The 22,348-nt window shown below is 41.4% G+C and overlaps 1 protein-coding gene and 1 non-coding gene across 5 annotated transcripts in view; both read right to left on the reverse strand.

Moving 5' to 3' along the window:
* Nucleotides 1-22,348, reverse strand: part of IARS1 (isoleucyl-tRNA synthetase 1) — a 237,148-nt gene that overhangs the window by 185,243 nt on the left and 29,557 nt on the right. Inside the window, exons 1-5 of one of the 4 annotated variants that reach the window (XM_065551252.1) lie at nt 15,107-15,313; nt 10,352-10,443; nt 3,223-3,349; nt 2,278-2,434; nt 774-893 (exon numbers count right to left, since the gene is read on the reverse strand). In XM_065551252.1, the coding sequence (XP_065407324.1) occupies nt 774-893; nt 2,278-2,434; nt 3,223-3,341 (396 nt within the window). In that variant the 5' untranslated portion in view covers nt 3,342-3,349; nt 10,352-10,443; nt 15,107-15,313. Of the gene's footprint in view, nt 1-773; nt 894-2,277; nt 2,435-3,222; nt 3,350-10,351; nt 10,444-12,105; nt 12,130-15,106; nt 15,314-22,348 lie in introns of those variants that run through there. The other 3 variants (XM_065551255.1, XM_065551254.1, XM_065551253.1) reach the window with 3 other exon arrangements.
* On the reverse strand, nt 7,138-7,272 carry LOC112059184 (small nucleolar RNA SNORA84). The gene has a single exon (XR_002888438.1). It is a non-coding gene; the product is annotated as a small nucleolar RNA SNORA84 (small nucleolar RNA).

Below are 22,348 nucleotides of genomic sequence, written 5' to 3' on the forward strand. Positions count from 1 at the left end.
TCTTTGTTTCATATCTACTCACACAGAGCACATAAGTCAATTAATGAGTAAATTACATGAACATTATGCTTCACTTTGATAAGTGATATCCTTTTGTTGGTTGGGTAGCTATGCAATCTGCCAACTTTGCAACATGACCAAAAACAGGATAGACCTTTCCTGATATTGATATATGTTGGTACAGTAAGAGTCAAACTACATGTATTCCTGGAATAAAGTAGATGCACATCTATAAAGATTCACAATCAAGCTACATGCACAAAAAATGCTGACAAGTTTTGTGGGTACAAACTGACCAAAATTTGTGATGTACGCACAATGTTCTTGGTCAATGTTTTATCGAAGTTAAAATCTTAGTCCTTTTCAGATTCAACTTTTATTCACATTGAAACAGTGGATCTCAATTTGAGAGTTTGCTCTCTCTAAATTCCCTTTAATGTCACCACACAGTAACATCCAGACATTGCGATTTAATAGTGCGTCATCAAGACAATGCCATGCAATTTCACAATCCCTTGCCTCAATTCCTTATGACTCGTTCTGAAATGCAGATGCCAGGACCCACCTCCTGGGTAGTAGGGACTCTGGCAGCTTAAGTACTTTATCTCCGAAGGCAGAGTTGGGAGTGCTGCTGTCATAGATGAACACTGTTAGCTCTGCTCTATTTTTCCTCAGGCGCAGCAAAAGTAGTTCCACCATGTCCTACTGAATTGCATAAGAATTGCATGCAATTTTAGACACACAGGCAGAGTTAATACTGACATTCTACTTACCCTCCATTCGGTAGAGTATCTCATCACAATCCCCCTGCACTGATTGTTATATTCTGCAATACCCATTTTGGCCACATCCTCTGGCCCTTTGATTCCTAGTGTTTTGTCAATTTCATACTCCTAGAGAGGAGGAGGGGGGGGGGGGGGGGGGAAAAGAGTCAATACATATTGCAGTGCGAAATCTTCAGGATTTTCCAGTTAGTTAATTTTTGTCCCAGCCCTATACAATGCATCCAAAGCCCCAGACTCAAATCTGCATGTGCAAGTTTCTCATGCAAAAAAGCATGTATATTTGAGCTCCTATTTCGCACGTACAAGGTTTTCTCCTCCCACAACCATTATCTGTACTCACATACACAATAACACCAGTAATGGATGAATCTGTCCTTCAGAAATAAGGGCGGTCAGTCAGTCAATAAACGGTCATCCTTTGCATGGTAACTACTAACAATAGGCTTGCATAGCTACCTGTACTTTGCACAGCAAATTTACAGTTTATTGAATCATTTGCTTTGGAACATTCCAAATTTCTAAATGACATGCTAGTCCACTAAAGTTATTACTAGGGATTACTCATTCAGTTTCCCAGGATCAAATTTGGGATGCAGGGGCCAAACAAAAAATACATACCATGCAAAGGTACTCCATGTACAAAGGAGATGATAGAACCAAAAGGGATTCCTATAGCACCTTTTCATGGACAATTCAAAACCACTACACAAGGAGGGGAATTTAGATATTTCAGCATAATGTAAAAGTCACGAACAAAGCAGAACATTCAGCCCCATTATAAGTGACTGACGGGCTCCCAAGCTAACCAAATCCTCATGGGTAACAAAAGAAAAAAGGACTCAAACGGAGGTTTCCATCAAGGTTTTAGAGCAGAGGTCTCCAAAGTGGGGCATGCACCCCGCTGCGGTGGCATGGAGGACCATGTGGGGGGAGCACGGTAGGGCCTGGGCCATCCCCTACAGGGGCAGGGAGGGAGCGCCATCCAGCCCCTCGCCACCCCCAGCTCTGCTCCAAGTCCCAACCCCAGCCACATTCCTGGCTCCCAGGCCTGCGCGCTCCTGGCCCCAGCCTCGGCCATGGCTCTGTTCCCGGCCCTGGGCTAAGGCTGGGGGAAAGGCCAGGAGCGGAGCTGCACCTGGCCGTGGGCCCGGCTGACAGCCCCCACCGCAGCCCAGCTGCAGCTCTGCTCCTGCCCCTGACTGTGGCCTAGCTCCCAGCCCCAGCCCCTACCCCAGCTGCAGCCCCCTTATCCCGGTCCACGTCTCCACGCCCTCCAGCCATGGCCCCGCTCCCAGGCCCAGCTCCAGAGAGGCGGGGAGGGGGAAGGGCGACAAGACCCTCAAAAGTTTGGGGACTGCTGTTTTAGAGGAATTCTGGGGGGTTAATAGAGGAGGGCAGGGAAGAGGACGTAACAAATTATCCAGATGCACAGATAACCATATTCAAAGATCAAGATAGCAAAAATATCTGCAGGATCACTTATTGCACGTACCACAGGTAAACCATGACAATCCCATCCAAATCTTCTGTCAACATAAAAGCCACTCTGGTGAGCAAATCTGGTTACTACATCTTTAATGGTTCCTGCAAGAATGTGGCCATAGTGTGGAAGCCCAGTTGCAAATGGAGGGCCATCATAGAAAGTAAATCTGTGAAACAATAGGCAATATAAATTATTAGTTCAAAATCAGCCCTCACAAAACAGGAAGACCATTCCTCTGTGCTTGTGCTGCTCCTGCTTATATGGCTCCACAAGTTGTATAGTAGAACCTCATAGTTATGAGCACCTTAGGAATGGAGGTTGTTTACAACTCTGAAATGTTCATAACTCTGAACAAAACATTATGGTTGTTCTTTCAAAAGTTTACAACTGAACATTGATTTAATACAGCTTTGAAACTTTACTATACAGATGAAAAATGCTGCTCTCTCTCTCTTAAATGTAAACTACTAAAAAAAATTAACAGTAACGTACTGTAATTTTTTTTGTCTCTGCTGCTGCTCAATTGTGTACTTCTGGTTCCAAATGAGTATGTGGTTGACTGGTCAGTTCGTATCTGTGGTGTTTATAACTCTGAGGGTTCTACAATACCAACACCAGAGCTAAAAACTGATGTGAACTCTGTCCGTGTTGTTGTTGTTTTTGTTTGTTTTTTCTCCCTCTTCTCCTCTCTCCATTTTTTTTATATATATATATATATATATATATATATATATATATATATATATATATATATATATAAAAAAAATAAACACACACACCTTCAGGAAGAAAAAAGAAAAAGTAATAACATGGAAAGTGGTGCTGGCTTAGACAGAGTTCTAAAAGAAGGCATCAGCTGTAGTATGAGTGAACAAGCAGAAGGGAGAAGAGCTACAGGTAAATAAGCTCTTTATTTTCATGCATACTAGCTGTATCTTTTATGCCGCTTTTTACCTTGGTCTGTTTTTTGACTGTTTCAGGCATTCCTGAAAACAATCAAGCGTGTTCCAGAGATTCAGTATCTTCTCTTCCTCCTGAGGAAAATTTATGTTTTCTGCAACTTGCTGAACCATTCTTTCCCCTATAAGGATCAAATAATATCATGTAGAAAATGAGTTTTGATTTTCAAGACAGAATAAGCAAGGATAAATAGCTTCTCAATACAGTACACTATGCCATTAGAAAAGCATCTCATGGTATATACGACCATATCACAGTATGATTCTTGATCACAGCTTAGGATCTTGTTTCAAAATACAGGCGAGTCCCATCTTACGCTGGGGTTAAGTTCCGCTGCCAGCATGTAAAGCAAAAATCGTGTATAGTCAAAATTCCATTGAGTGTAATGGTGGGCGGAATCGCCCGCACTACAGGTACAGTATTTAAATTGTTATTTTTCTCTTTTTTTTTTTTTTTTTTTGCCGACCGCACAAAGCTGAATTCACATGTTACATGCGCGCAAGATGAGGCTTGCCTGTAGTCACTAAGGTAGCAGTCTGTTCTAAATACACTATGAAGTATTTTCATGTTTCATGGTGATACAATAGTATGAGGAAGTGGTTCTCCATTTACTCTTGGTTATGTTCATTGTTGATTTTCCACTGAGTTTCCTTGGCTACTTAAAACTAAATGCCTTTTCAAATTTTCTTCCAGATTTGAAGGAACACTTCCATGCAAAACTTACAAAATTGTGCTTTCCCTCTTTAGTCAGGTTGTGATTCTCCCCAGCATCAAAAAGCAGATCAAATTCAACACTTTAAATTTAGAGATCTGAGCTGGCTCCCAAATCAGCATTTAAACTAACATGGCAAGCAATGTAAAAGAGAGTACAATAGATGTGTGGTGAAGGCTGAGGATGGAAGGGTCTGGACAAGGAGACAGGGAATTAGATCAGTGGTAAGAAAGAAAAGTGGAGAGCAACAATTTCTATCTGCCTTTGCAACCATAACTGTTCAGTAACATCTTCCTGCCCTTGTTCATTACTTTTCTCCTTTTGCTCCCCATTATTTGGAGGTAAGACCTCCACTATGCACCTTGGGAATTGGTGAATGACTCTGACAAATTCTAATCAACCTGTTCGCCTAATTTTCAGAGGTGGAGTTCTCTGCTCACAGAAAAAATCAAGCCAAAGTTTTCAGCCAACAGCCCATTCTTGCTTATTCCTGGCAATTCCCTGAAGAACTAAAAAACACCCAAGTGTAAAAGTCAGAGCCCAAAGCTGTACTCTAATTCTGACTGAGTCAATGACTCACTACAAGGACAATTATTTCTCACTTACAAACAAGATTTCTCCAGCATGTGGAGATGCAATAGTGCTAAAATATTTGACCATTAGAAATACATGAGTATGTGACTGAGACATTCAGGTCTGAACACAAAAGATTTCACAAAACATCTACATAAATTTGTAGTGAGTGCTGGGGTGGAACCCGTGCTTATGGAACATATTGGTACCAATGACACAGGGATATTCAGGAGAAATCCTGCCTGCTTAAGTGGCTACGGAGATAGATGAAAGCTTCTTCCCTTTTTCACCTGTCTCTATTCTTTTAGTCCTCTCCCCACCTCACCCCCAAATAATTCCAATATCTGCTGCTACTGCTCTGGGTTTCCCAAACCACAGCAAAAATGAAACAGTCAGAGTATTTGTTTTCATTGTTGCCCCAGGTTTGTGAATCACAGAACTGAAAAGACAGAGCCTTGTTAATTGTATTTAGTCTTGTCAAGTACCAGCAATGAGAAACATCAGAAGCACTACTCAGGAAGACAGCATCAATTCATGATCAAAAGGGTTTTTACAGCTATAAAATCCAGAAGCTTCATTTTTTTAAAATGTGAAAGTTTAAATGCTGCAGAAAATGACAGCTTAGCCTGTCCACCCATCATTCTCAAAACACATCCAAGCACCACTCACCTAAGTGAGGTGGAAGGTGACTTTTTCAATCCCTGATTTGAACTATATTCGTAACACTAAGGGTGGCTCTTTTTCCTCTATAATAATCATGTTTCCTCAGAAATACATGGCCCTTTTATGAGGAGATATGCCACATATCTTTCACATGTTTGGGGCCAGACTGTGTCTGACCCCTGTGCAAATGTTGGAGGGAGTTAAAGCACCCAATGACACATAAAGGGAGTCCTTGTGCTCAGAGTGCAAAGATTCCATGGAGCTGGAGATGATGAAAGTGTTTTTCTGTGCAAAGGACATATGAAGGAGGCAGGTCCACGCCCCAACAAGGCCAGCCAATTGGCCAGCCAGTTGACAACTGACAAAGATCCATAGAACCCTGGTGTAGTACCTCCTTAGAGAAAAATGTCTCTTGGGACAGCACAACTCTGTGCCATCTCCAGTACATGGCTTAATGCCACAATTTAACCCTGGTTATTGCTGTAGCACAAAGTCATCTTCTGGTACATAGCTCACCAGGGAAACCACTAGATGAAGATTATAAGGAGCCTTGAACAAGGCAATGTTTTTCTGTATTCTAACAAGGCTAGCAATAACCCTAGATCAGCATTTCTCAAATGCAGCAACCGTGGCCGCATGCGGCCACCAGAGGCTTTTCTTGTGGCCACAGTATCTTGAGTGGTGATTTGGGGAAAGGAGGAGCAAAGCAGCAGCCCCTCCTCTGGGGCTGCTAGGAGCGGTTGAGCCTTGCTCCCCCTTTGGAGCCACAAACACCGGAGAAGCAGACAGCTGGTGTGAGTTGCCCACCTTCCCAGGGCGGTGGGGCTCAGGCGTCTTGACTTCAGCCCTAGTGTGGCGGGCAGCAGGCTCTGGCTGCGTGCGCCTGCCACGGGCTATGACCACAGGGCTTTGGCTACTCAGCGCTGGGCTCCATCCCTCGGCCACAGGACTCAATCCCTGGGCTCACCAGCCCTCTCATTGCCACTGCTGCCTCCCTACCTACCTCCCCATCCAAGGCTTAATTTATTCCCCAGCTTGCCAGGGCTAAGTAAGTCTACTGCGAAAAGTGATATTTGTATATTTGTTAATATCACTTTTTACTGCTTCCCAGCTAGCTAACAAGTCTGCTGCTGTGGAAAATGATATTAACAAACATACAAATATGACTTTTCACAGCAGCAGACTTACTAGCTAGCAAGTCTAAAAAATGCAGCCAAAAAAAGCAAGAGAAACAATAATAAAAAAATACAAGAAGGCTGCAGAGCACCTTATTTGTGTTTCTATTCTGTTTAGGTCCACTAAAGAATAGAGACAACTGTACGTTATTTTTATTACTGAGTCTGAAAAAAAAAACAACCCTACATAAATAAATTACTATGATGTGAACATATATATGTGCATATTTATTTGTTTTTTTCTAAAGTATTTTATGAAAAATTGTCTGAGAAGTTATCAGCAAGAGTTCGTGGCCACACTTTGAGGCCACTAAAAAAATTGTTGTGAGAACCTCTGGCCTAGACGTTAAGACTTAATTAATATAAATAACAATACTTCACACTTCTGCAGCAGTTTCCACCCTAGGATGCTGGAGTGCTTTACAAACATTAATTAGCTCCATGTCACTATTGGAGGAACGGATCATCTATGTTTTCCTCACAGCCCCAAGGTCACACAGCCATTTAGTGGCTGAAGTGAAAATAAAACCCAATATTTCCCAAATGCAAAGCCTTCTGCTTTAACCGCTACACACGCTCTCTCAAACACAATGGTTCCTCTCATTGGCAGCAAATACAAACACACTAGGCATCTGCACTCATTGCTAACACCAGGAAACCCAGTCTTTAAAAACTATAAGTTTACTCAGTATCTACCATGGTGATCTTCTCTGAATGAAGTCATCAATTCCTCATGACTCACTATAGTAAATATTTTAAACGTCTTTTGTTCACAAGATACTAATAAAATGTAACTGTAATCGGGCTATGGAGGCTGCTAAGATATCACAGACTCCATGCATAAACCACAGTATTACTTTTGGCCCATTTTTACTAACTGGAGCACTGTACCAACACAACAGTTTCCAGTAACCACAGGGCACACATTCACCTGCATAGCAGAGACTTTCTATTTTTAACAGCACAAAGGTATTTTACCTGAATTGATGGAAGTCTAATGTTTCAGAGCTGTGTAGAAAAACCATTTAATGGGCAAGATCAGTGATATAGTAACTCCTCATTACAGGTCCGTTTTCTCAATTTGCAGGACAAAAAATTAATTGCGATTAATCGCACTGTTAAACAATAGAATACCAATTGAAATGTACTAAATATTTGTGGATGTTTTTCTACATGTTCAAAAATATTGATTTCTGTTACAACACAGAATACAAAGTGTACAGTGCTCACTTTATTATTTTTATTACAAATATTTGCACTGTAAAAATAACAAAATAAATAGTATTTTTCAATTCACCTCATACAAGTACTGTAGTGCAATCTCTATCATGAAAGTGTAACTTACAAATTAGATATTTTTTTACACGTAGCTGCACCCAAAAACAACAATGTAAACTTTAGCACCTACAAGTCCATTCAGTCCTACTTCTTGTTCAGCCAATCGCTAAGACAAATAAGATTGTTTACTTTTACAGGAGATACTGCTGACTGCTTCTTATTTACAATGTCACCGGAAAGTGAGAACAGGCGTTCGCATGGCACTTTTGTAGCCAGCGTTGCAAGGTATTTACATGACAGATATGCTAAATATTCATAAGTCCCTTCATGCTTCGGCCATCATTCCAGATGACATGCTTCCATGCTGATGATGCTTGTTAAAAAAAAAAAATGCATTAATTAATTAAATTTGTGACTGAACTCCTTGGGGGAGAACTGTATGTCTCCTGTTCTGTTTTACCTGCATTCTGCCATATATTTCATATTATAGCAGTCTCGGATGATGACGCAGCACATGTTCATTTTAAGAACACTTTCACAGCAGATTTGACAAAACGCAAAGAGGGTACCAATGTGAGATTTCTAAGGATAGATACAGCACTTGACCCAAGGTTTAAGAATCTGAAGTATCTTCCAAAATCTGAGAGGGACGAGGTGAGGAGCATGCTTTCAAAAGAGCAACACTCTGATGTGGAAACTACAGAACTCAAACCACCAAAAAAGCAAATCAACCTTCTGCTGGTGGCATCCGACTCAGATGATGAAAACGAACATGCGTCGGTCCTCTTTGCTTTGGATCGTTATCAAGCAGAACCCGTCATCAGCATGGACGCCTGTCTTCTGGAATGGTGGTTGAAGCATGAAGGGACATATGAACCTTTAGAGCACCTGGCACATAAATATCTTGCGATGCTGGCTACAACAGTGCCATGCAAACGCCTGTTCTCACTTTCAAGTGATATTGTAAACAAGACGTGGGCAGTATTATCTCCTGCAAACTGTCACCAAACTTGTTTGTCTGAGCAATTGGCTGAAGTAGGACCAAGTGGACATGTAGTTTCTAAAGTTTTACATTGTTTTATTTTTGGCCACTAAGGACAATCTACTTTCCCAGTGGGCCCCTCCCAAAAACCCCTGAGAGAACACAATGGGGGCTGTCTAGCTCCCATGACCAGCAAGGATCTTTCCAGCACCTGGAAGAGAGTTTAAAATGAACAGGCAATGTCATCACCACTTGACCGCTCTCCTCTCCCACCTAGTCTGAAGGCAACAAGAACTTTGGGAAGAAAAAGACTTTGAACTGGGGAGATTGGTCCCAGGCTGAAAAGGGAATTCAGCCTGTGTACTAAGAACTGTAAGCAGCCTGCAACATCCAGGAGGGTGAGAAAAACTGCTTGATTCAAATCTTGCTTAGTCTGATAAAGTTTAGGACTTAGACTGTAATTTTATCTTGCATTTCTTATATAACCAACCTCGACCTCTCTGCCTACCACTTATAATCTATCTTTCTGTAGTTAATAAAGTTATTTTGATGTTTAACCTTAAACAGTGAGTTTGTCCTAAGTGCTTGGGGTATCTGCTCAGAATACAAAGGCTGGTACATGTCCACTATCTTTTGATGAAGTGGTGAACTAATTAATGAGTTTGCATTGTTCAAGAGAAGGTCTTGAGCAGTGTGATATGGTACATTTCTGAGGTGCGAGGCTGGGTCAGGGGGCGAGAGGGGGGAGTTTGCTGGTCTCTCCCTGTGTGCAGTTCATGAGATGCTTCGAGAACATTCATGCAATTTGGCTGGGAGTGTCTCCACATGCTGTTGGCTGAGTGATCACAAAACCTGGAGGAGTTTGCTGCTTGTCACTAACATAGCATTTTAAGGGACAGCCCAGCCCAGACTGGAGAGTTAAGGGGGAACAGTGGTCCCAAAGGTCCAGGTTGTACCCCAGGGGTCTGTAACAAGGGTCTTAACCAGAATGATGATAAAAGCTGTATGGATTTTGGCTCTACATTTACTGGTCAAAACAGTTTCTGTTTTTAAGATCTATCATTCTGCTGGCATGAAAGCATGAAACCAAGTAAGCTGAATTTTTCAGAGTTTAACTGACTTCCTAAACGAGAAGTTCTTTTCAAAAGGTTACTTCCGTCTCCAAAAATGTTTTAAAAAGCAGTATACACTGGATCTTTCAGAACTGATACCAAGAGGAAACCTTGCACCGTAAGTGAAGAACTTAACCTGACACCCACTACTGATGCTGCTAAAATCATATAAGTAAAAAGAGATATAGTTAAAATGCCATCAATCTCCAATACAAGTCAGGCATCAATACGATAAAATAGCTCAGGACAGAAAACCCCAAGCAACCAAAAAGATATACACAAAGCAACAAAAACGACATGATTACTTTCTGAGTCTACTGATGTAACTTTGCAGGCAAAAATTATTGTTTTTTGCTAGTGATGAGAGAGTATTTTATTGTGGAAATCTTTCTATACCTACTTTTGGTGAGACAACAACATTTCCACACAAAACGAAACACTAAGCTATTTCTTTTAAGAAAGAAATAAGATTTTGCCATATATATATATATATATATATACACATTTGTACAAGTACTATGATTTGGCTGTCTCTCTTATGTCTTCTTTACTTCACTATTTAGTGCTATTACATTTAATTTGTTACTATTCAGTAAACATACTACTAGGAAATAAATTTTTAACATACTTTTTTAAAAGGAGACAACATTCAGTGGAAATGGCGTTCTTCAATCTGTACTGATGGTGCTACAGCTAACAGACAAATAGCAGCCTTTGTACCTAGAACAGGGAAATACAATGACGTAAGCATTAAAATCAGGAGCCTACTAAAATTCTATTTAAAATAAATCAATAATTTAATTATACCATAAATTAATACAATTCAAATAATTTAGCATGGTGGATTTAACATATTTCAGTCATTGTGTGGGTTGTGAACTAAAAAAAAATTACAGATCACTTTTTGCCATAGCTGCAACCCAAAGTATTTAAAATGAGGAAAAAGTAAAATATTACAATCAGAATAGTGATAAAAATGTACATAAAGTATCAGTTAGTTTCTAAAGTCCTATAGAACCCTAACTATAGGTCTGATCCAAAGATTCCCACTGACTTCAGCTATCTTGGAGTCAAGTTCCACATCACCTTCCTATGTCATGATGTGATCATTCATGCTCTATTCATCTTCTCCCACTCTCTATTCCATGCCTGATTCCGCATGTATGAAATTCCCTCCCCAGGCTAGTTCAAATCTCCACCTTCCTCTTATACAAACACCTCCTGAAGATTGACATATGAGTAAATTACTTTAAAAAAAAAATCTTTTAGGCTGAAAACTCTTTGAATCACAGTGCTGAGCACATTCTCGGAGTTAAGCAAATGAAATACTACTACATCTCAACACTGAAAATCCACCACTGCTAGAACTTAGGGTAAGAGCCAGGTGGACAACCTGTGAACAGCACAATTTACCATGTGCATGTGGAGAGGGAATTTGTCCAACAGCAAAGGATATCATAGGATCTTTGATTGCCACACAGCCAACTTGCTTTTAAATGTCTTACACTAAAGGGTCACGTGGAGAATAAAACAATAACACAATGTATCTGTTTCATCAAAATGAAGGACTCAGCCAGCCCCATACCAGGCTCTCAACATGCAGTTCCAGCATGTATTTAAAATCTTATGCTTAGACCATAAAACCCATCTCTTCTGGATGAGTTATTCTGTTCCATTCTAAGTAGCATTGTACACAACTCATCACATAGCTGCTAATTCAAGATTAACCTTATAGAAAGTTTTCCATAAATGATTTTTCTTCCCGCACTAGAACTTTCCAGATAGCCACCCAGAAACTCTGTGTGATACTCCAACATATTTAGGTTGCACCCACACTAGGAAAAATTTGAAAACAATCCTTCCTCAAAACAGCTTGGCTGGTGATAGCAATGGTGGAGACTGTAGTATAGGATGTGGACCTTTTCACCCTACTTAGAGCAGAGGTAGATCATGTGGTGGTACATATGCCTAAACCTTGTCTAAAGCTTATAACAATGCAACTCCTGGTAAAACTGCAGGAGTGAAATTAGGGATCCCAATTTTCCTACAGCAAGCTATACCTAAAATAGCACTCTCTGTGTTTTCTCTCTACCAATTAGGGATTTAAACTTATTATGATTAAAGTGAGTTTTTGAATCCCAATCTGGGAAAATGACTGAAATGCAAGCAGAGATTTATAGCAGAACCCAGAAAGGGAAGAACAAAAAAAAGCACTTGATTTCATCCCAGTAAGACATCACACAAGATGCAACTTGTCTAAAATACTATAGCCACATTCCTTCCAGAAATAATGTTGAAATGCCTCAGAACACATAGTATTTCTTTAATTGGTCCTATGATAAAGGCCAAACTGTTAAAGAAATGTATAAAGTTTACACCTACCTATCTACAAATCCCTGCATAGAGTTACTTAAATTTATCTCTTCATCCTACAACTACCATTGCAAATTTTTCTCTCTTTATATTAACTTGATCAAACAAACAAAACCAAGAGAGATCCTTCATTGAAGGGACTGACAGCTCTGCAGTGACTGCAAGTCACTCCATCTAACAGATAAAAAACAATGGCCAAGATTTGGTTAATGCTATAGTTCTTATGATATTGCTATTCCTGATACATGGTAAAAGAGCCTCCATCACCTGACAATAGCCTCATGTCATCTCACCAACAAAAAAAAAGTAGTAAAAATCCCAACTATATGTATAAAATTATAGGGTCTAAATTATCTGTTACCACTCAAGAAAGATCTTGGAGTCATTGTGGATAGTTCTCTGAAAACAACTACTCAATGTACAGCAGCAGTCAAAAAAGCAAACAGAATGTTGGGAATCATTAAGAAAGGGATAGATAATAAGACAGAAAATATCATATTGCCTCTATTTAAATCCTTGGTATGCCCACATCTTGAATACTGCATGCAGATGTGGTCACCCCATCTCAAAAAAAGATATATTGGAATTGGAAAAGGTTCCGAAAAGGGCCAAACAAAAATGCTTAGGGTATGGAGCATCTGCCATATGAGGAGAAATTAATAAGACTGGGACTTTTTAAGCTTGGAAAAGAGACAACCAAGGGGGGCATATATTGAGGTAAATCTATAAAATCATGATTGGTGTGGAGAAGTGTTATTTACTCTCTCTCATAATACAAGAACTAGGGGTCACCAAATGAAATTAATAGGCAGCAGGTTTAAAACAAACAAAAAGTAGTATTTCTTCACACAACACACAATCAGCCTGTGGAACTCCTTGTCAGAGGATCTCGTGAAGGCCAAGACTATAACAGGGCTAAAAAAAGAACTAGATAAATTCATGGAGGATGGGTCCATCAATAGCTATTAGCCAGGATGGGCAGAAATGGTACCCCTAATCTCTCTTTGCCAGAAGCTGGGAATGGGAAAGAAAGATGGATCACTTGATGATTACCTGTTCTGTTCATTCCCTCTGGGGTACCTGGCATTGTCCACTGTCGGAAGACAGGATACTGGGCTAGATGGACCTTTGGTCTGACCCAGTATGGCCATTCTTAAAGATGCTTATTCCAGATCAAAGGAAACAGGTAACTACATTCTACAGATCTTTAAAAATACCAGTGAGTAAAGAATCAATATCAAATCCATGGAAGGTTAGTAAAAAATGAGGAATATTAAGATCTCATATTTCTAAAATTAAAAAGGCATTGACAATTTAAAATTCCCATATATTAAACAGATATCTTTACCATCCGTGCATTGTTTGCCACTTGAACATTGCAGTTTTGGGAACCTCAAAAAGAAACTGATCATAAAAGCCATGAAACTGGCTTCATTGATTTTCACTTTCCAAGCTGAGAGAAACATATAAAGCAAGTAGCAATTATAAGGACAAAATTGGACTTTCTAAAATATTAGTTTTAATAACTTAAAAGTTATTACCAATGCATGTTTCCTTATAATGCAATATTTGGACTACTGTATTCATTATTAGCAGTTTCCCTTTACTCTCGGGGATAAAGGTTAAGAACATAAGAACGGCCATACTGGGTCAGACCAATGGTCCATCTAGCCCCGTATCCTGTCTTCTGACAGTAGCTAATGCCAGCTGCTTCAAAGGAGAACAAACAGAAGAGGGCAATCAAGTGAACCATCCCCTGTCGTCCAGTCCTAGCACCTGTCAGTAAGAGGCTTAGGAACAACCAGAGCATGGACTTGTATCCTGGACATCTTGGATAATAGCCATTAATGGACCTATCCTGCATGAAGGACTGTAATTCTTTTTTGAATCCAGTTATAGTTCTGACCTTCACCTCATCCCCTGGCAACAAGTTCCACAAGTTGACTGTGTGCAATACTTCCCCTTGTTTGTTTTAAACCCACTGCATATTAATTTTATTGGATGACCCCAGGTTCTTGGGTTATGTGAAGGAGTAAATAACATTTCCTTATTCACTTTCTCCACACCATTCACGATTTTATAGACCTCTATCATAGCCCTCCTTAGTCATCTCTTTTCAAAGCGGAATAGTTCCAGTCTTTTTGGTCTCTTCTCATACAGAAGCTGTTTTATACCCTTAATCATTTTTGTTGCTTTTTTAAATCTTTTCCATTTCTAATATATCTTTTTTGAGATGGGGTGACGAGAAATGTGTGCAGTATTCAAGGTGATGGATGGGTGTACCATAGATTTATATAGTAGCATTATGATATTTTCTGTCTTATTATCTATCCTTTTCCTATTGGCTCCTAAGATTTTGTTAGCTTTTTTGTTATTTATTTATTGTTGCAGCACATTGAGCAGATGTTTTCAGAAAACTATCCAGGATAACTCCATGATTTCTCTGTTGAGTGATAACAGAGAATTTAAACCCCATCATTTAACATATATATTTGGAATTATGTTTTCCGATATGCATTACTTTGCATTTATCAACATTGAATTTCAGCTGCCATTTTGTTGCCCTATCACCCAGGTTTGTGAGAGCCCTCTGTAACTCTTCACAGTCTGCTTTGGAGTTAATCATCTACCCCCTCAAGAACTGGGCTCAGACATACCCCTGCCCAATCTTCCTTCCGTTACTACCACAAACCAAGAACCTCTTAAGAGCCAGGCACTCACATCCTCCCCTACAGGGTCCTGCGTGGGGCCCAAGCAACCCGTTAAGCCCTCAAGGGCTAGCACGTCCCCTCCCACACGCACACCCCTCCCTCCAGTCACTGCTAAGGCCCAGCGCTCCCCTCACCTCCCAGACACAACCTCCCTCATGCTCAGTCCCCACCCCAACAGCCTGTACCACTGGGGGGGGATCACTGCACCAAATCCCTGCGAGTGAATGGGCAGCTGAGCCCCCCTGCACAGCGCCGCTCCACCCCACCTCCGGGTAACTCGCCCAGCTCCCTGCACTCACCAGTCACCTCGCCCTCCACTGCCCCGGCAACCAGCCGGCTAGAACTGATGCAACCAAAAGAAAGCATGACAGGAAGCAAAGGGACACGCCTGCCTGCTGTAGCCAATCACCGCGCTCCATACACAGGCCGCAACAAGGCAGCCTCTGATTGGCCAAGCGGATCTCTTGGTAACTGTAAATCATGGGGGATGTGAAGACTGAAGAGATAGGGCGAGGAAAAGGAAGGAGTGCAGAAGTGACGTAAGTGGCCTTGGAACCACGCCTGGGTTTTGTAGGGGCGTTTCCTGGGAGGCCCCACGCGAGACAGGAGGAAATAGGCTGTTGTTCGGTGCTGCACCCGAGTCGTGTTGACAGCCCCAGCTCTGACACACCGCGCGTGGGTTCGGCGCAGCGGCGCTGAGTTTGAGCATTTGCAGGCTGGGGCTCTCTGCATCTGCAAACCGCGCGCTCCGCAGCTTCAGACACGGATTCCATTTTAAACGACAGGTCTAATTCAGCAGAGGGCTCTGCTCTGCACGGGGGACAGGCCCCCCGCACACACACAGTGTGTACCCGCAAAAGTTAGGCTGGCATAAGAGGCACCCGAGGTATACGATATAGTGGCAATTTATTTCCATCCTTCTCTGCTTCCCTTCTTCCCTCCGCCCCCTCTCCAATCTATCTGGGTTGTTTTGCTCGTTGCTGTACTTTTCATCCGAATTTTGTTCTCTCCATCCTGTTGTTTGTTTGTTTGTTTTTAATGACTCCTATACGTACACTGAATTGGCCTGCCTAGAGCACAAGGAGTGTGTGCAAGAACCAGTTTCTTAGCCAGGCTTGCTATTTAGCAAATGGTCATACAAGCCACAGAAATACAGAATACAATAAAATACAAGCCTTATTTGGAAAACTGGATGTTGAGTCTCTGAATGCCGATTTAGAGTGGAAGTTTCCCTAGCTTCCCTGCCTGCATGCAAATCACTTGTGACTTTGGGGGTTTCTTAAGATTACCTACAAGAGTGCCTCTTAATTTTATTTTTCTCAGTATTGATACTAGGTGAATGGAGATCAGCACTCCTCAAAGCCACCAAATAATTGGCAAATGGGTGAAGCATGAACAGTTTTTTCAGTGGTGAGTTGTGATGAAATAGTCCTAGGAATAATCTAAAAATGAGGTGCAATAATTGTATTCACACTGAAAATATATTGGTTGGTGAGATATCCTTACTGTATGGTGTGTTATTAGAATTGCCTGTTTGATTGAATTGATCTAACTTAATAGGGGTCCATGGGAGGAACAAATAGGAAAGCAACACAACAGATCTAAGTGAGGACTTACCAGCACTCACTAGAAAGATAATGTGGCAAGCTGTTAGTTTCAAGGATCCTGTCTCTGACAAATCGCAAGAGCTAGGACCTGGAGATCAAAGGAACAGTTAAAAAGCAAAAAGAATGAGGAGTACTTGTGACACCTTAGAGACTAAACACATTTATTTAAGCATAAGCTTTCGTGGACTAAAAACCACTTCATCAGACGTGCATCTGATGAAGTGGTTTTTGCCTACGAAAGCTTATGCTCAAATAAATGTGTTAGTCTCTAAGGTGCCACAACTACTCCTCGTTCTTTTTGCTGATACAGACTAACACAGCTACCACTCTGAAACCATATAAAAAGCAGTTCTCTGGGGAGCTAGAGGGTCGCTTGTCAGAAGCTATCTAGGGAGATAAGCTGATATAGAGAGACTATAGGTAGTCAGTCTCTCTGAAGAAGTTGGGCCTTCCTAGTTCCAGGGAATATTAAGCCTTAGGGAAAAGTAGATATAACTATAGTCTGTTATTATTTTAAAAAATATTTTCTCAGAAATGCTTTGTTCTAAAAAAATTAATATTGCTTTAAAGAGGCTGTCTGGTCACTGTATATACCTCTGTCATTGCTCTTGAAAGGAACACCCTACATGGTCTTTGCCAAGTGATGTCTGCTGAAGTAATCACAGTTTGTACTAGGGAACTTCAACCCACACTGCCCACCCTGACAGTGGGAAAGTCATGCAATTGCACCCAAGATAGAAGTGACAGCCTGAGGCCTGAGACGTTATACTCAAATAGACCAGGAGGGGTCAGAGATGTAGTTAAGCTACTACAGGGGTAGGCAATCTATGGCATGCATGCCAAAGGCGGCATGTGAGCTGTTTTTCAGTGGCACTCACACTGCCCGGGTCCTGGCCACCGGTCCGGACGGCTCTGCATTTTAATTTAATTTTAAATGAAGCTTCTTAAACATTTTTAAAACCTTATTTACTTTACATACAATAGTTTAGTTATATATTATAGACTTATAGAAAGAGACCTTCTAAAAATGTTAAAATGTATTACTAGCACATGAAACCTTAAATCAGAGTGAATAAATGAAGACTCGACCCACCACTTCTGACAGGCTGCTGATCCCTGAGCTAGTAACTGTGAGGCAAGCACATTGCAATTGTTAGAATTTGTAAAGAAGAACCAAGTAAATGTAAGGGTAAAAGTGTTTAATATGGCCTCTTGGTGATTTTTGTTGTTAAGATCCACAATCTTGTCCTTATAGCTCACAACAAAGCAATACAGACACTAACATTTGAAATACTACATTGGATTTCATTAGCTTTATAATATTGAGGAGGCTAATTATTAAAATGTTTCCTGTAGTAAATTGCTGCTAGCTACCTGTGCAATTAGTTCTGTGCTATATTGGGATTACTTCTGCATTGTTCATTGTTGGTGTCAATGACTATGTAAGAAATTACTGCTCCACTATATATAATAAATAGGGCCCTACCAAATTCACAGTCCATTTTGGTCAATTTCATGGGCATAGGGTTTTAAAAATTGTAAATGTCATGATTTCAGCTATTTAAATCTGAAATTTCATGGTGCTGTAATTGTAGGGGTCCTGACCCAAAAAGGAGTTGGGGGGGTCACATGGTTACTATAGAGGGGGTTGTGGTACTGCTACCCTTACGTCTGCGCTGCTGCTGGCGGCGGTGCAACCACAGCAACCCTTCTTCTCCACTATTCCTGGCCATCCTTCCAACTCCATGCCACCTTACATTACCTATCACAGCCCTATATTCCATCTCTTTGTGGGCTGCTCCTTCTTGGCCTGGTGGTCTCTCTCTCAGTTCCCTAGCCCACTTCTCCCAGATTGCACCCACTCTACCCTTTCCTCCCTCAACTCTGTTCCTGACAATCTACCCTGCCAAATCCACTTGACCTGTCCCTTAGTTTCAGCTGACTATGTTACAGTTATAGTGACTATGATTCAGCTACTTCCAGCTCCCTTCCGGGTTACCACTAACTTCTCTTTCGCTGTATTCCAGTTCCCACCCCTACCTCAGGCTCCATCTATCTAACTAGAGTTTTTGGTTTTTAATACTGTTGAGAATTGTAATTTCTCTATCTAAATATTCACCACTCCTCTCCACCCACCAACGAATGTTATAATATTGGCATCATCCACTGATTGTGAAGTATGTTAAAATGTTGCACTAAAGAGAAAAAAAAGCGGAAAGTGCTCTTTATTTACACATTTAATACCTATACAACAGAAACATATACTCAAAACTCATTTGCAGCAGGGCACATTGCTAATGTTTTAAAAACCACTAGGAAGCACTATATCTCCACAATGATGAGGGAATGACTACATAATGCTTTGTAAGGCTGTTAATGATTGTGCGTACCTATGTGCCCTTAAATGTGAAATCAAGCTGTTTTCAACTATCACCAACATGTTTACATTCTCTTTCACTTTTGTTCCCTAGATTTGAGACTAGGAATAGGAAGTTTTGATCAATGGCCCTTTCTCTCTGAAATTTGTTTTTCTATTTATCTAACAAAGCCTGAGTTGTTCGACATTCAGGGCCTGGTGCAAAGCCCATCAGTTCAGGCAAGTTTTTGCCTGAGGCAGTGATGGTGGGTCTCTTCTGCCTTGAATTTGAAAGCTGAGGTCAAATCTACTTTATCTATTATATTTTACATTTGTCAACCAACTGAGAAGACGGACCGTTCGGAGGAATGCATGAGTACGTGATTGAGGCACAGACTTTTTAGTTATCCTCACCCTCTAACTGAATTGTGTTTGGCCTCAGGAAAGCATTTTATCTCTGTGCATCAGCTTCCTTATCTGAGGAAAATTAGAGTGATATACACTTACAATACTTATTGTACTTGTTGAAATAACTAGTTAGATAACATCTGTGCAATGCTTTAAAGCAGCCCGCGGAACTGTCCTGTCCGGCCCTTGAGCTCCTGGCCAGGGAGGCTCGCCCCCGGCCCCATCCCGCTTGCTCACTCCCATGCAGCCACACAACCACACGGGCGGCGCTCTGGGCAGCAGAGCGGCGCGCTCCTGCAGAGCAGAACGGCAATGTGTCTAGCTCTGGCTGGACGGCGCGGCTGCCAGACATGCTGCTCTGAGCGGCATGGTAAGGGGGCTGGGGCCGGGAGGTTGGATAAGAGGTGGAGGGTCCCGGGGGGAAGTCAGGGGACAGAGAGCAGGGGGCAGTTGGATGGGGCGGAGGTTTGGGGGGAGCAGTCAGGGGACGGGGAACAGGGAGGCTGCATAAGTGTGGGGTCCTGGGGGGCCTGTCAGGGGGCAGGGGTGTGGATGGGGTCAGGAGACTGGGAATGGGGGGGTTGGATAGGCATGGGGTCCCCGGGGGCCTGTCAGAGGATGGGGGTATGGATAGGGGTCAGGGCAGTCAGGGAACTGGGAGCAGGGGGGCTGGATAGGGGGTGGAGTCCTGGGGGGCGGTTGGGGCGGGGGGTCCTGGGAGGGGGTGGTTAGGGGACAAGGAGCAGGGGGGTTGGATGGGTCGGAAGTTCTGAGGGGGGCAGTCAGGAGGCGGGAAGTGGGAGGGGGCGGATAGGGGGTGGGGGCCAGGCTGTTTGGGGAGGCACAGCCTTCCCTACCTGGCCCTCCATACAGTTTTGCAACCCCAATATGGCCCTTGGGTCAAAAAGTTTGCCCACCCCTGCTTTAAAGAGATTGGGCAAAATCATTCTTCCTTCGCTCATTCAGATAGATTCATTGACTTTAGTGGGACTATTCACTTAGGAAAGGTAATCTGGATTTAGTCCCTCTTCAAATGCTATCCATGAACTAATTTTATTTTTTAAAACACACATGTGACCAGACACACATGTAATAAGAACAGGAGTACTTGTGGCACCTTAGAGACTAACAAATTTATTAGAGCATAAGCTTTCGTGGACTACAGCCCACGTTATGCATCCGAAGAAGAGGGCTGTAGTCCACGAAAGCTTATGCTCTAATAAATTTGTTAGTCTCTAAGGTGCCACAAGTACTCCTGTTCTTTTTGCGGATACAGACTAACACGGCTGCTACTCTGAAACATGTAATAAGTGAACTTTTAGAAAATCAATAAAGCCTAAATGTTACCATAACATTCTTCTCTGACTTAAGTGTGTAATTACAGAAGTTGCATTTTTAGATAAATATGACCAAATATGACTTTTACTTACGTTAGTTTTCTCTTCTAAATGGTGTATGCCTTTAGAAATGGGTTTCTTTTAGGACTGTCAAGTGATTAAAAAAATTAATTGTGCAGTTAAACAATAATAGAATGCAACTTAAATATTTTTGGATGTTTTTCTACATTTTCAAAAATAGTGATTTCTGTTACAACACAGAATAATAAAAAAATGTGAGCACTGTACATTCTGTGTTGTAATAGAAATCACTATTTTTGAAAATGTAGAAAAACATCCAAAGATATTTAATATATTTCAGTTGGTGTTCTATTGTTTAACAATGTGATTAATTAAGATTAATTTTTTAATTATGATTTATTTGAGTTGAGTTAACTGACTAATCGACAGTCCTAGTTTCTTTAACTCACAGTTGACAAACATTACTTTAACATAACTGCTTAAGTTAACTTTATTAGCTCCTGTTCTAAAAGAATTTTAAAACAAATTACTAGTTAAAATATGTATTCAAGCAATATTAATAAATTATATTTGTCATCTTCGATAGAACATAGCATATGTCTGGTCAATTCTGTCCTCACCTTCTACTCCTGTTGCTCAACTCCATTTCTTCTCCCACAAGTACCTTTGGCTTGCCCTTGTTCATTCTCTCTCTGTTTATCTTTCTCTCCCTCCTCTTTCCCCTTACCACAGCTACAGTCAACATATATAAGCACCCCAATCTTGCTGTGCTTATTCATGCCCACATGCTAATGAAAATTATTTTGACTGCTGAACTGAGTACATGGTAGTTATTTTTGTGGTAAGTAATGTGTCTTCAAGACTGGGGAGAGTAGAGAAGTCACTGTCAATGTGTCAGAAGACAAAGTTAAATGCTAACTGTTTAAACAGCCCTTACGCCACACTCTGGTACTAAAGTTCAAAATGCTCCAACAATCACATGGCTGTTTGAAGTTGTCTAAATAAAGGCAAAAATCTACTCATAAATACAAAGCCCAAGGCTTGCAAATGTATGTGCCTAAAATTAAGCATCTAAATGCATATTTAAGCTCCTAAATTAAGTGACCTGATTTTCAAATGTTAAACACCCACTACTCCTCCTGAAGTAAATAGATGCTCAGCACTCCCTAAAAATCAGGCCAGTAATATCTACGTGACAAACCAATTAAAAAGGTGGCCAAAAGGTGCAAACAAGGCTAATGGAAACATTTTGCTCACTCTAGCTAGTGGCAGATCCATCTGGCATAATCTATAAGTATTTTAATTAATACACTAGGTTACTAAACTGCATTAAGGAACAACATGCAAATAGTTAACTATTTGAACACTCCAGCAGAGTTCTTGAGGTGACAGTTTGTTTACACAGCCCTTAAATCCTCCTCCTCCTCCCCAAAAGCCGATGAGAAGGGGGGAGGGTGTCTGTGTGTGTCTGCCTAGAGGCCAAGGGGGAGCGCAGGGGGGTGGCTAAACCTGATGGCTGTAAACAAGGCTGTAGAACAAGTCCAGCACGTCCCTTGCGAACGGATCCTCCCCAGTCCTCCACTCCGCCCCCTTGTAGTCAAATAGAAATTGAATGTGTATGGACAGTGCTGCACCAGGCCCCTGCAACTCCTCCCTTCACTCCCACCATACTCCCCTTGCTATTGCCGTTTCGTGAACGAGATCAATCTTGTCTTCGTGTTCTTTGTGTAAACGCGAATATGCAAACAATTTTATCCTGGACCTTTCGAAATGAGGAAGGGTCTTCCTGATCATTTCTCTACAGCTATTAAG

This window comes from Chrysemys picta, chromosome 7 (assembly GCF_011386835.1).
Source record: "Chrysemys picta bellii isolate R12L10 chromosome 7, ASM1138683v2, whole genome shotgun sequence".
NCBI classification, from domain to species: Eukaryota; Metazoa; Chordata; order Testudines; family Emydidae; genus Chrysemys; species Chrysemys picta.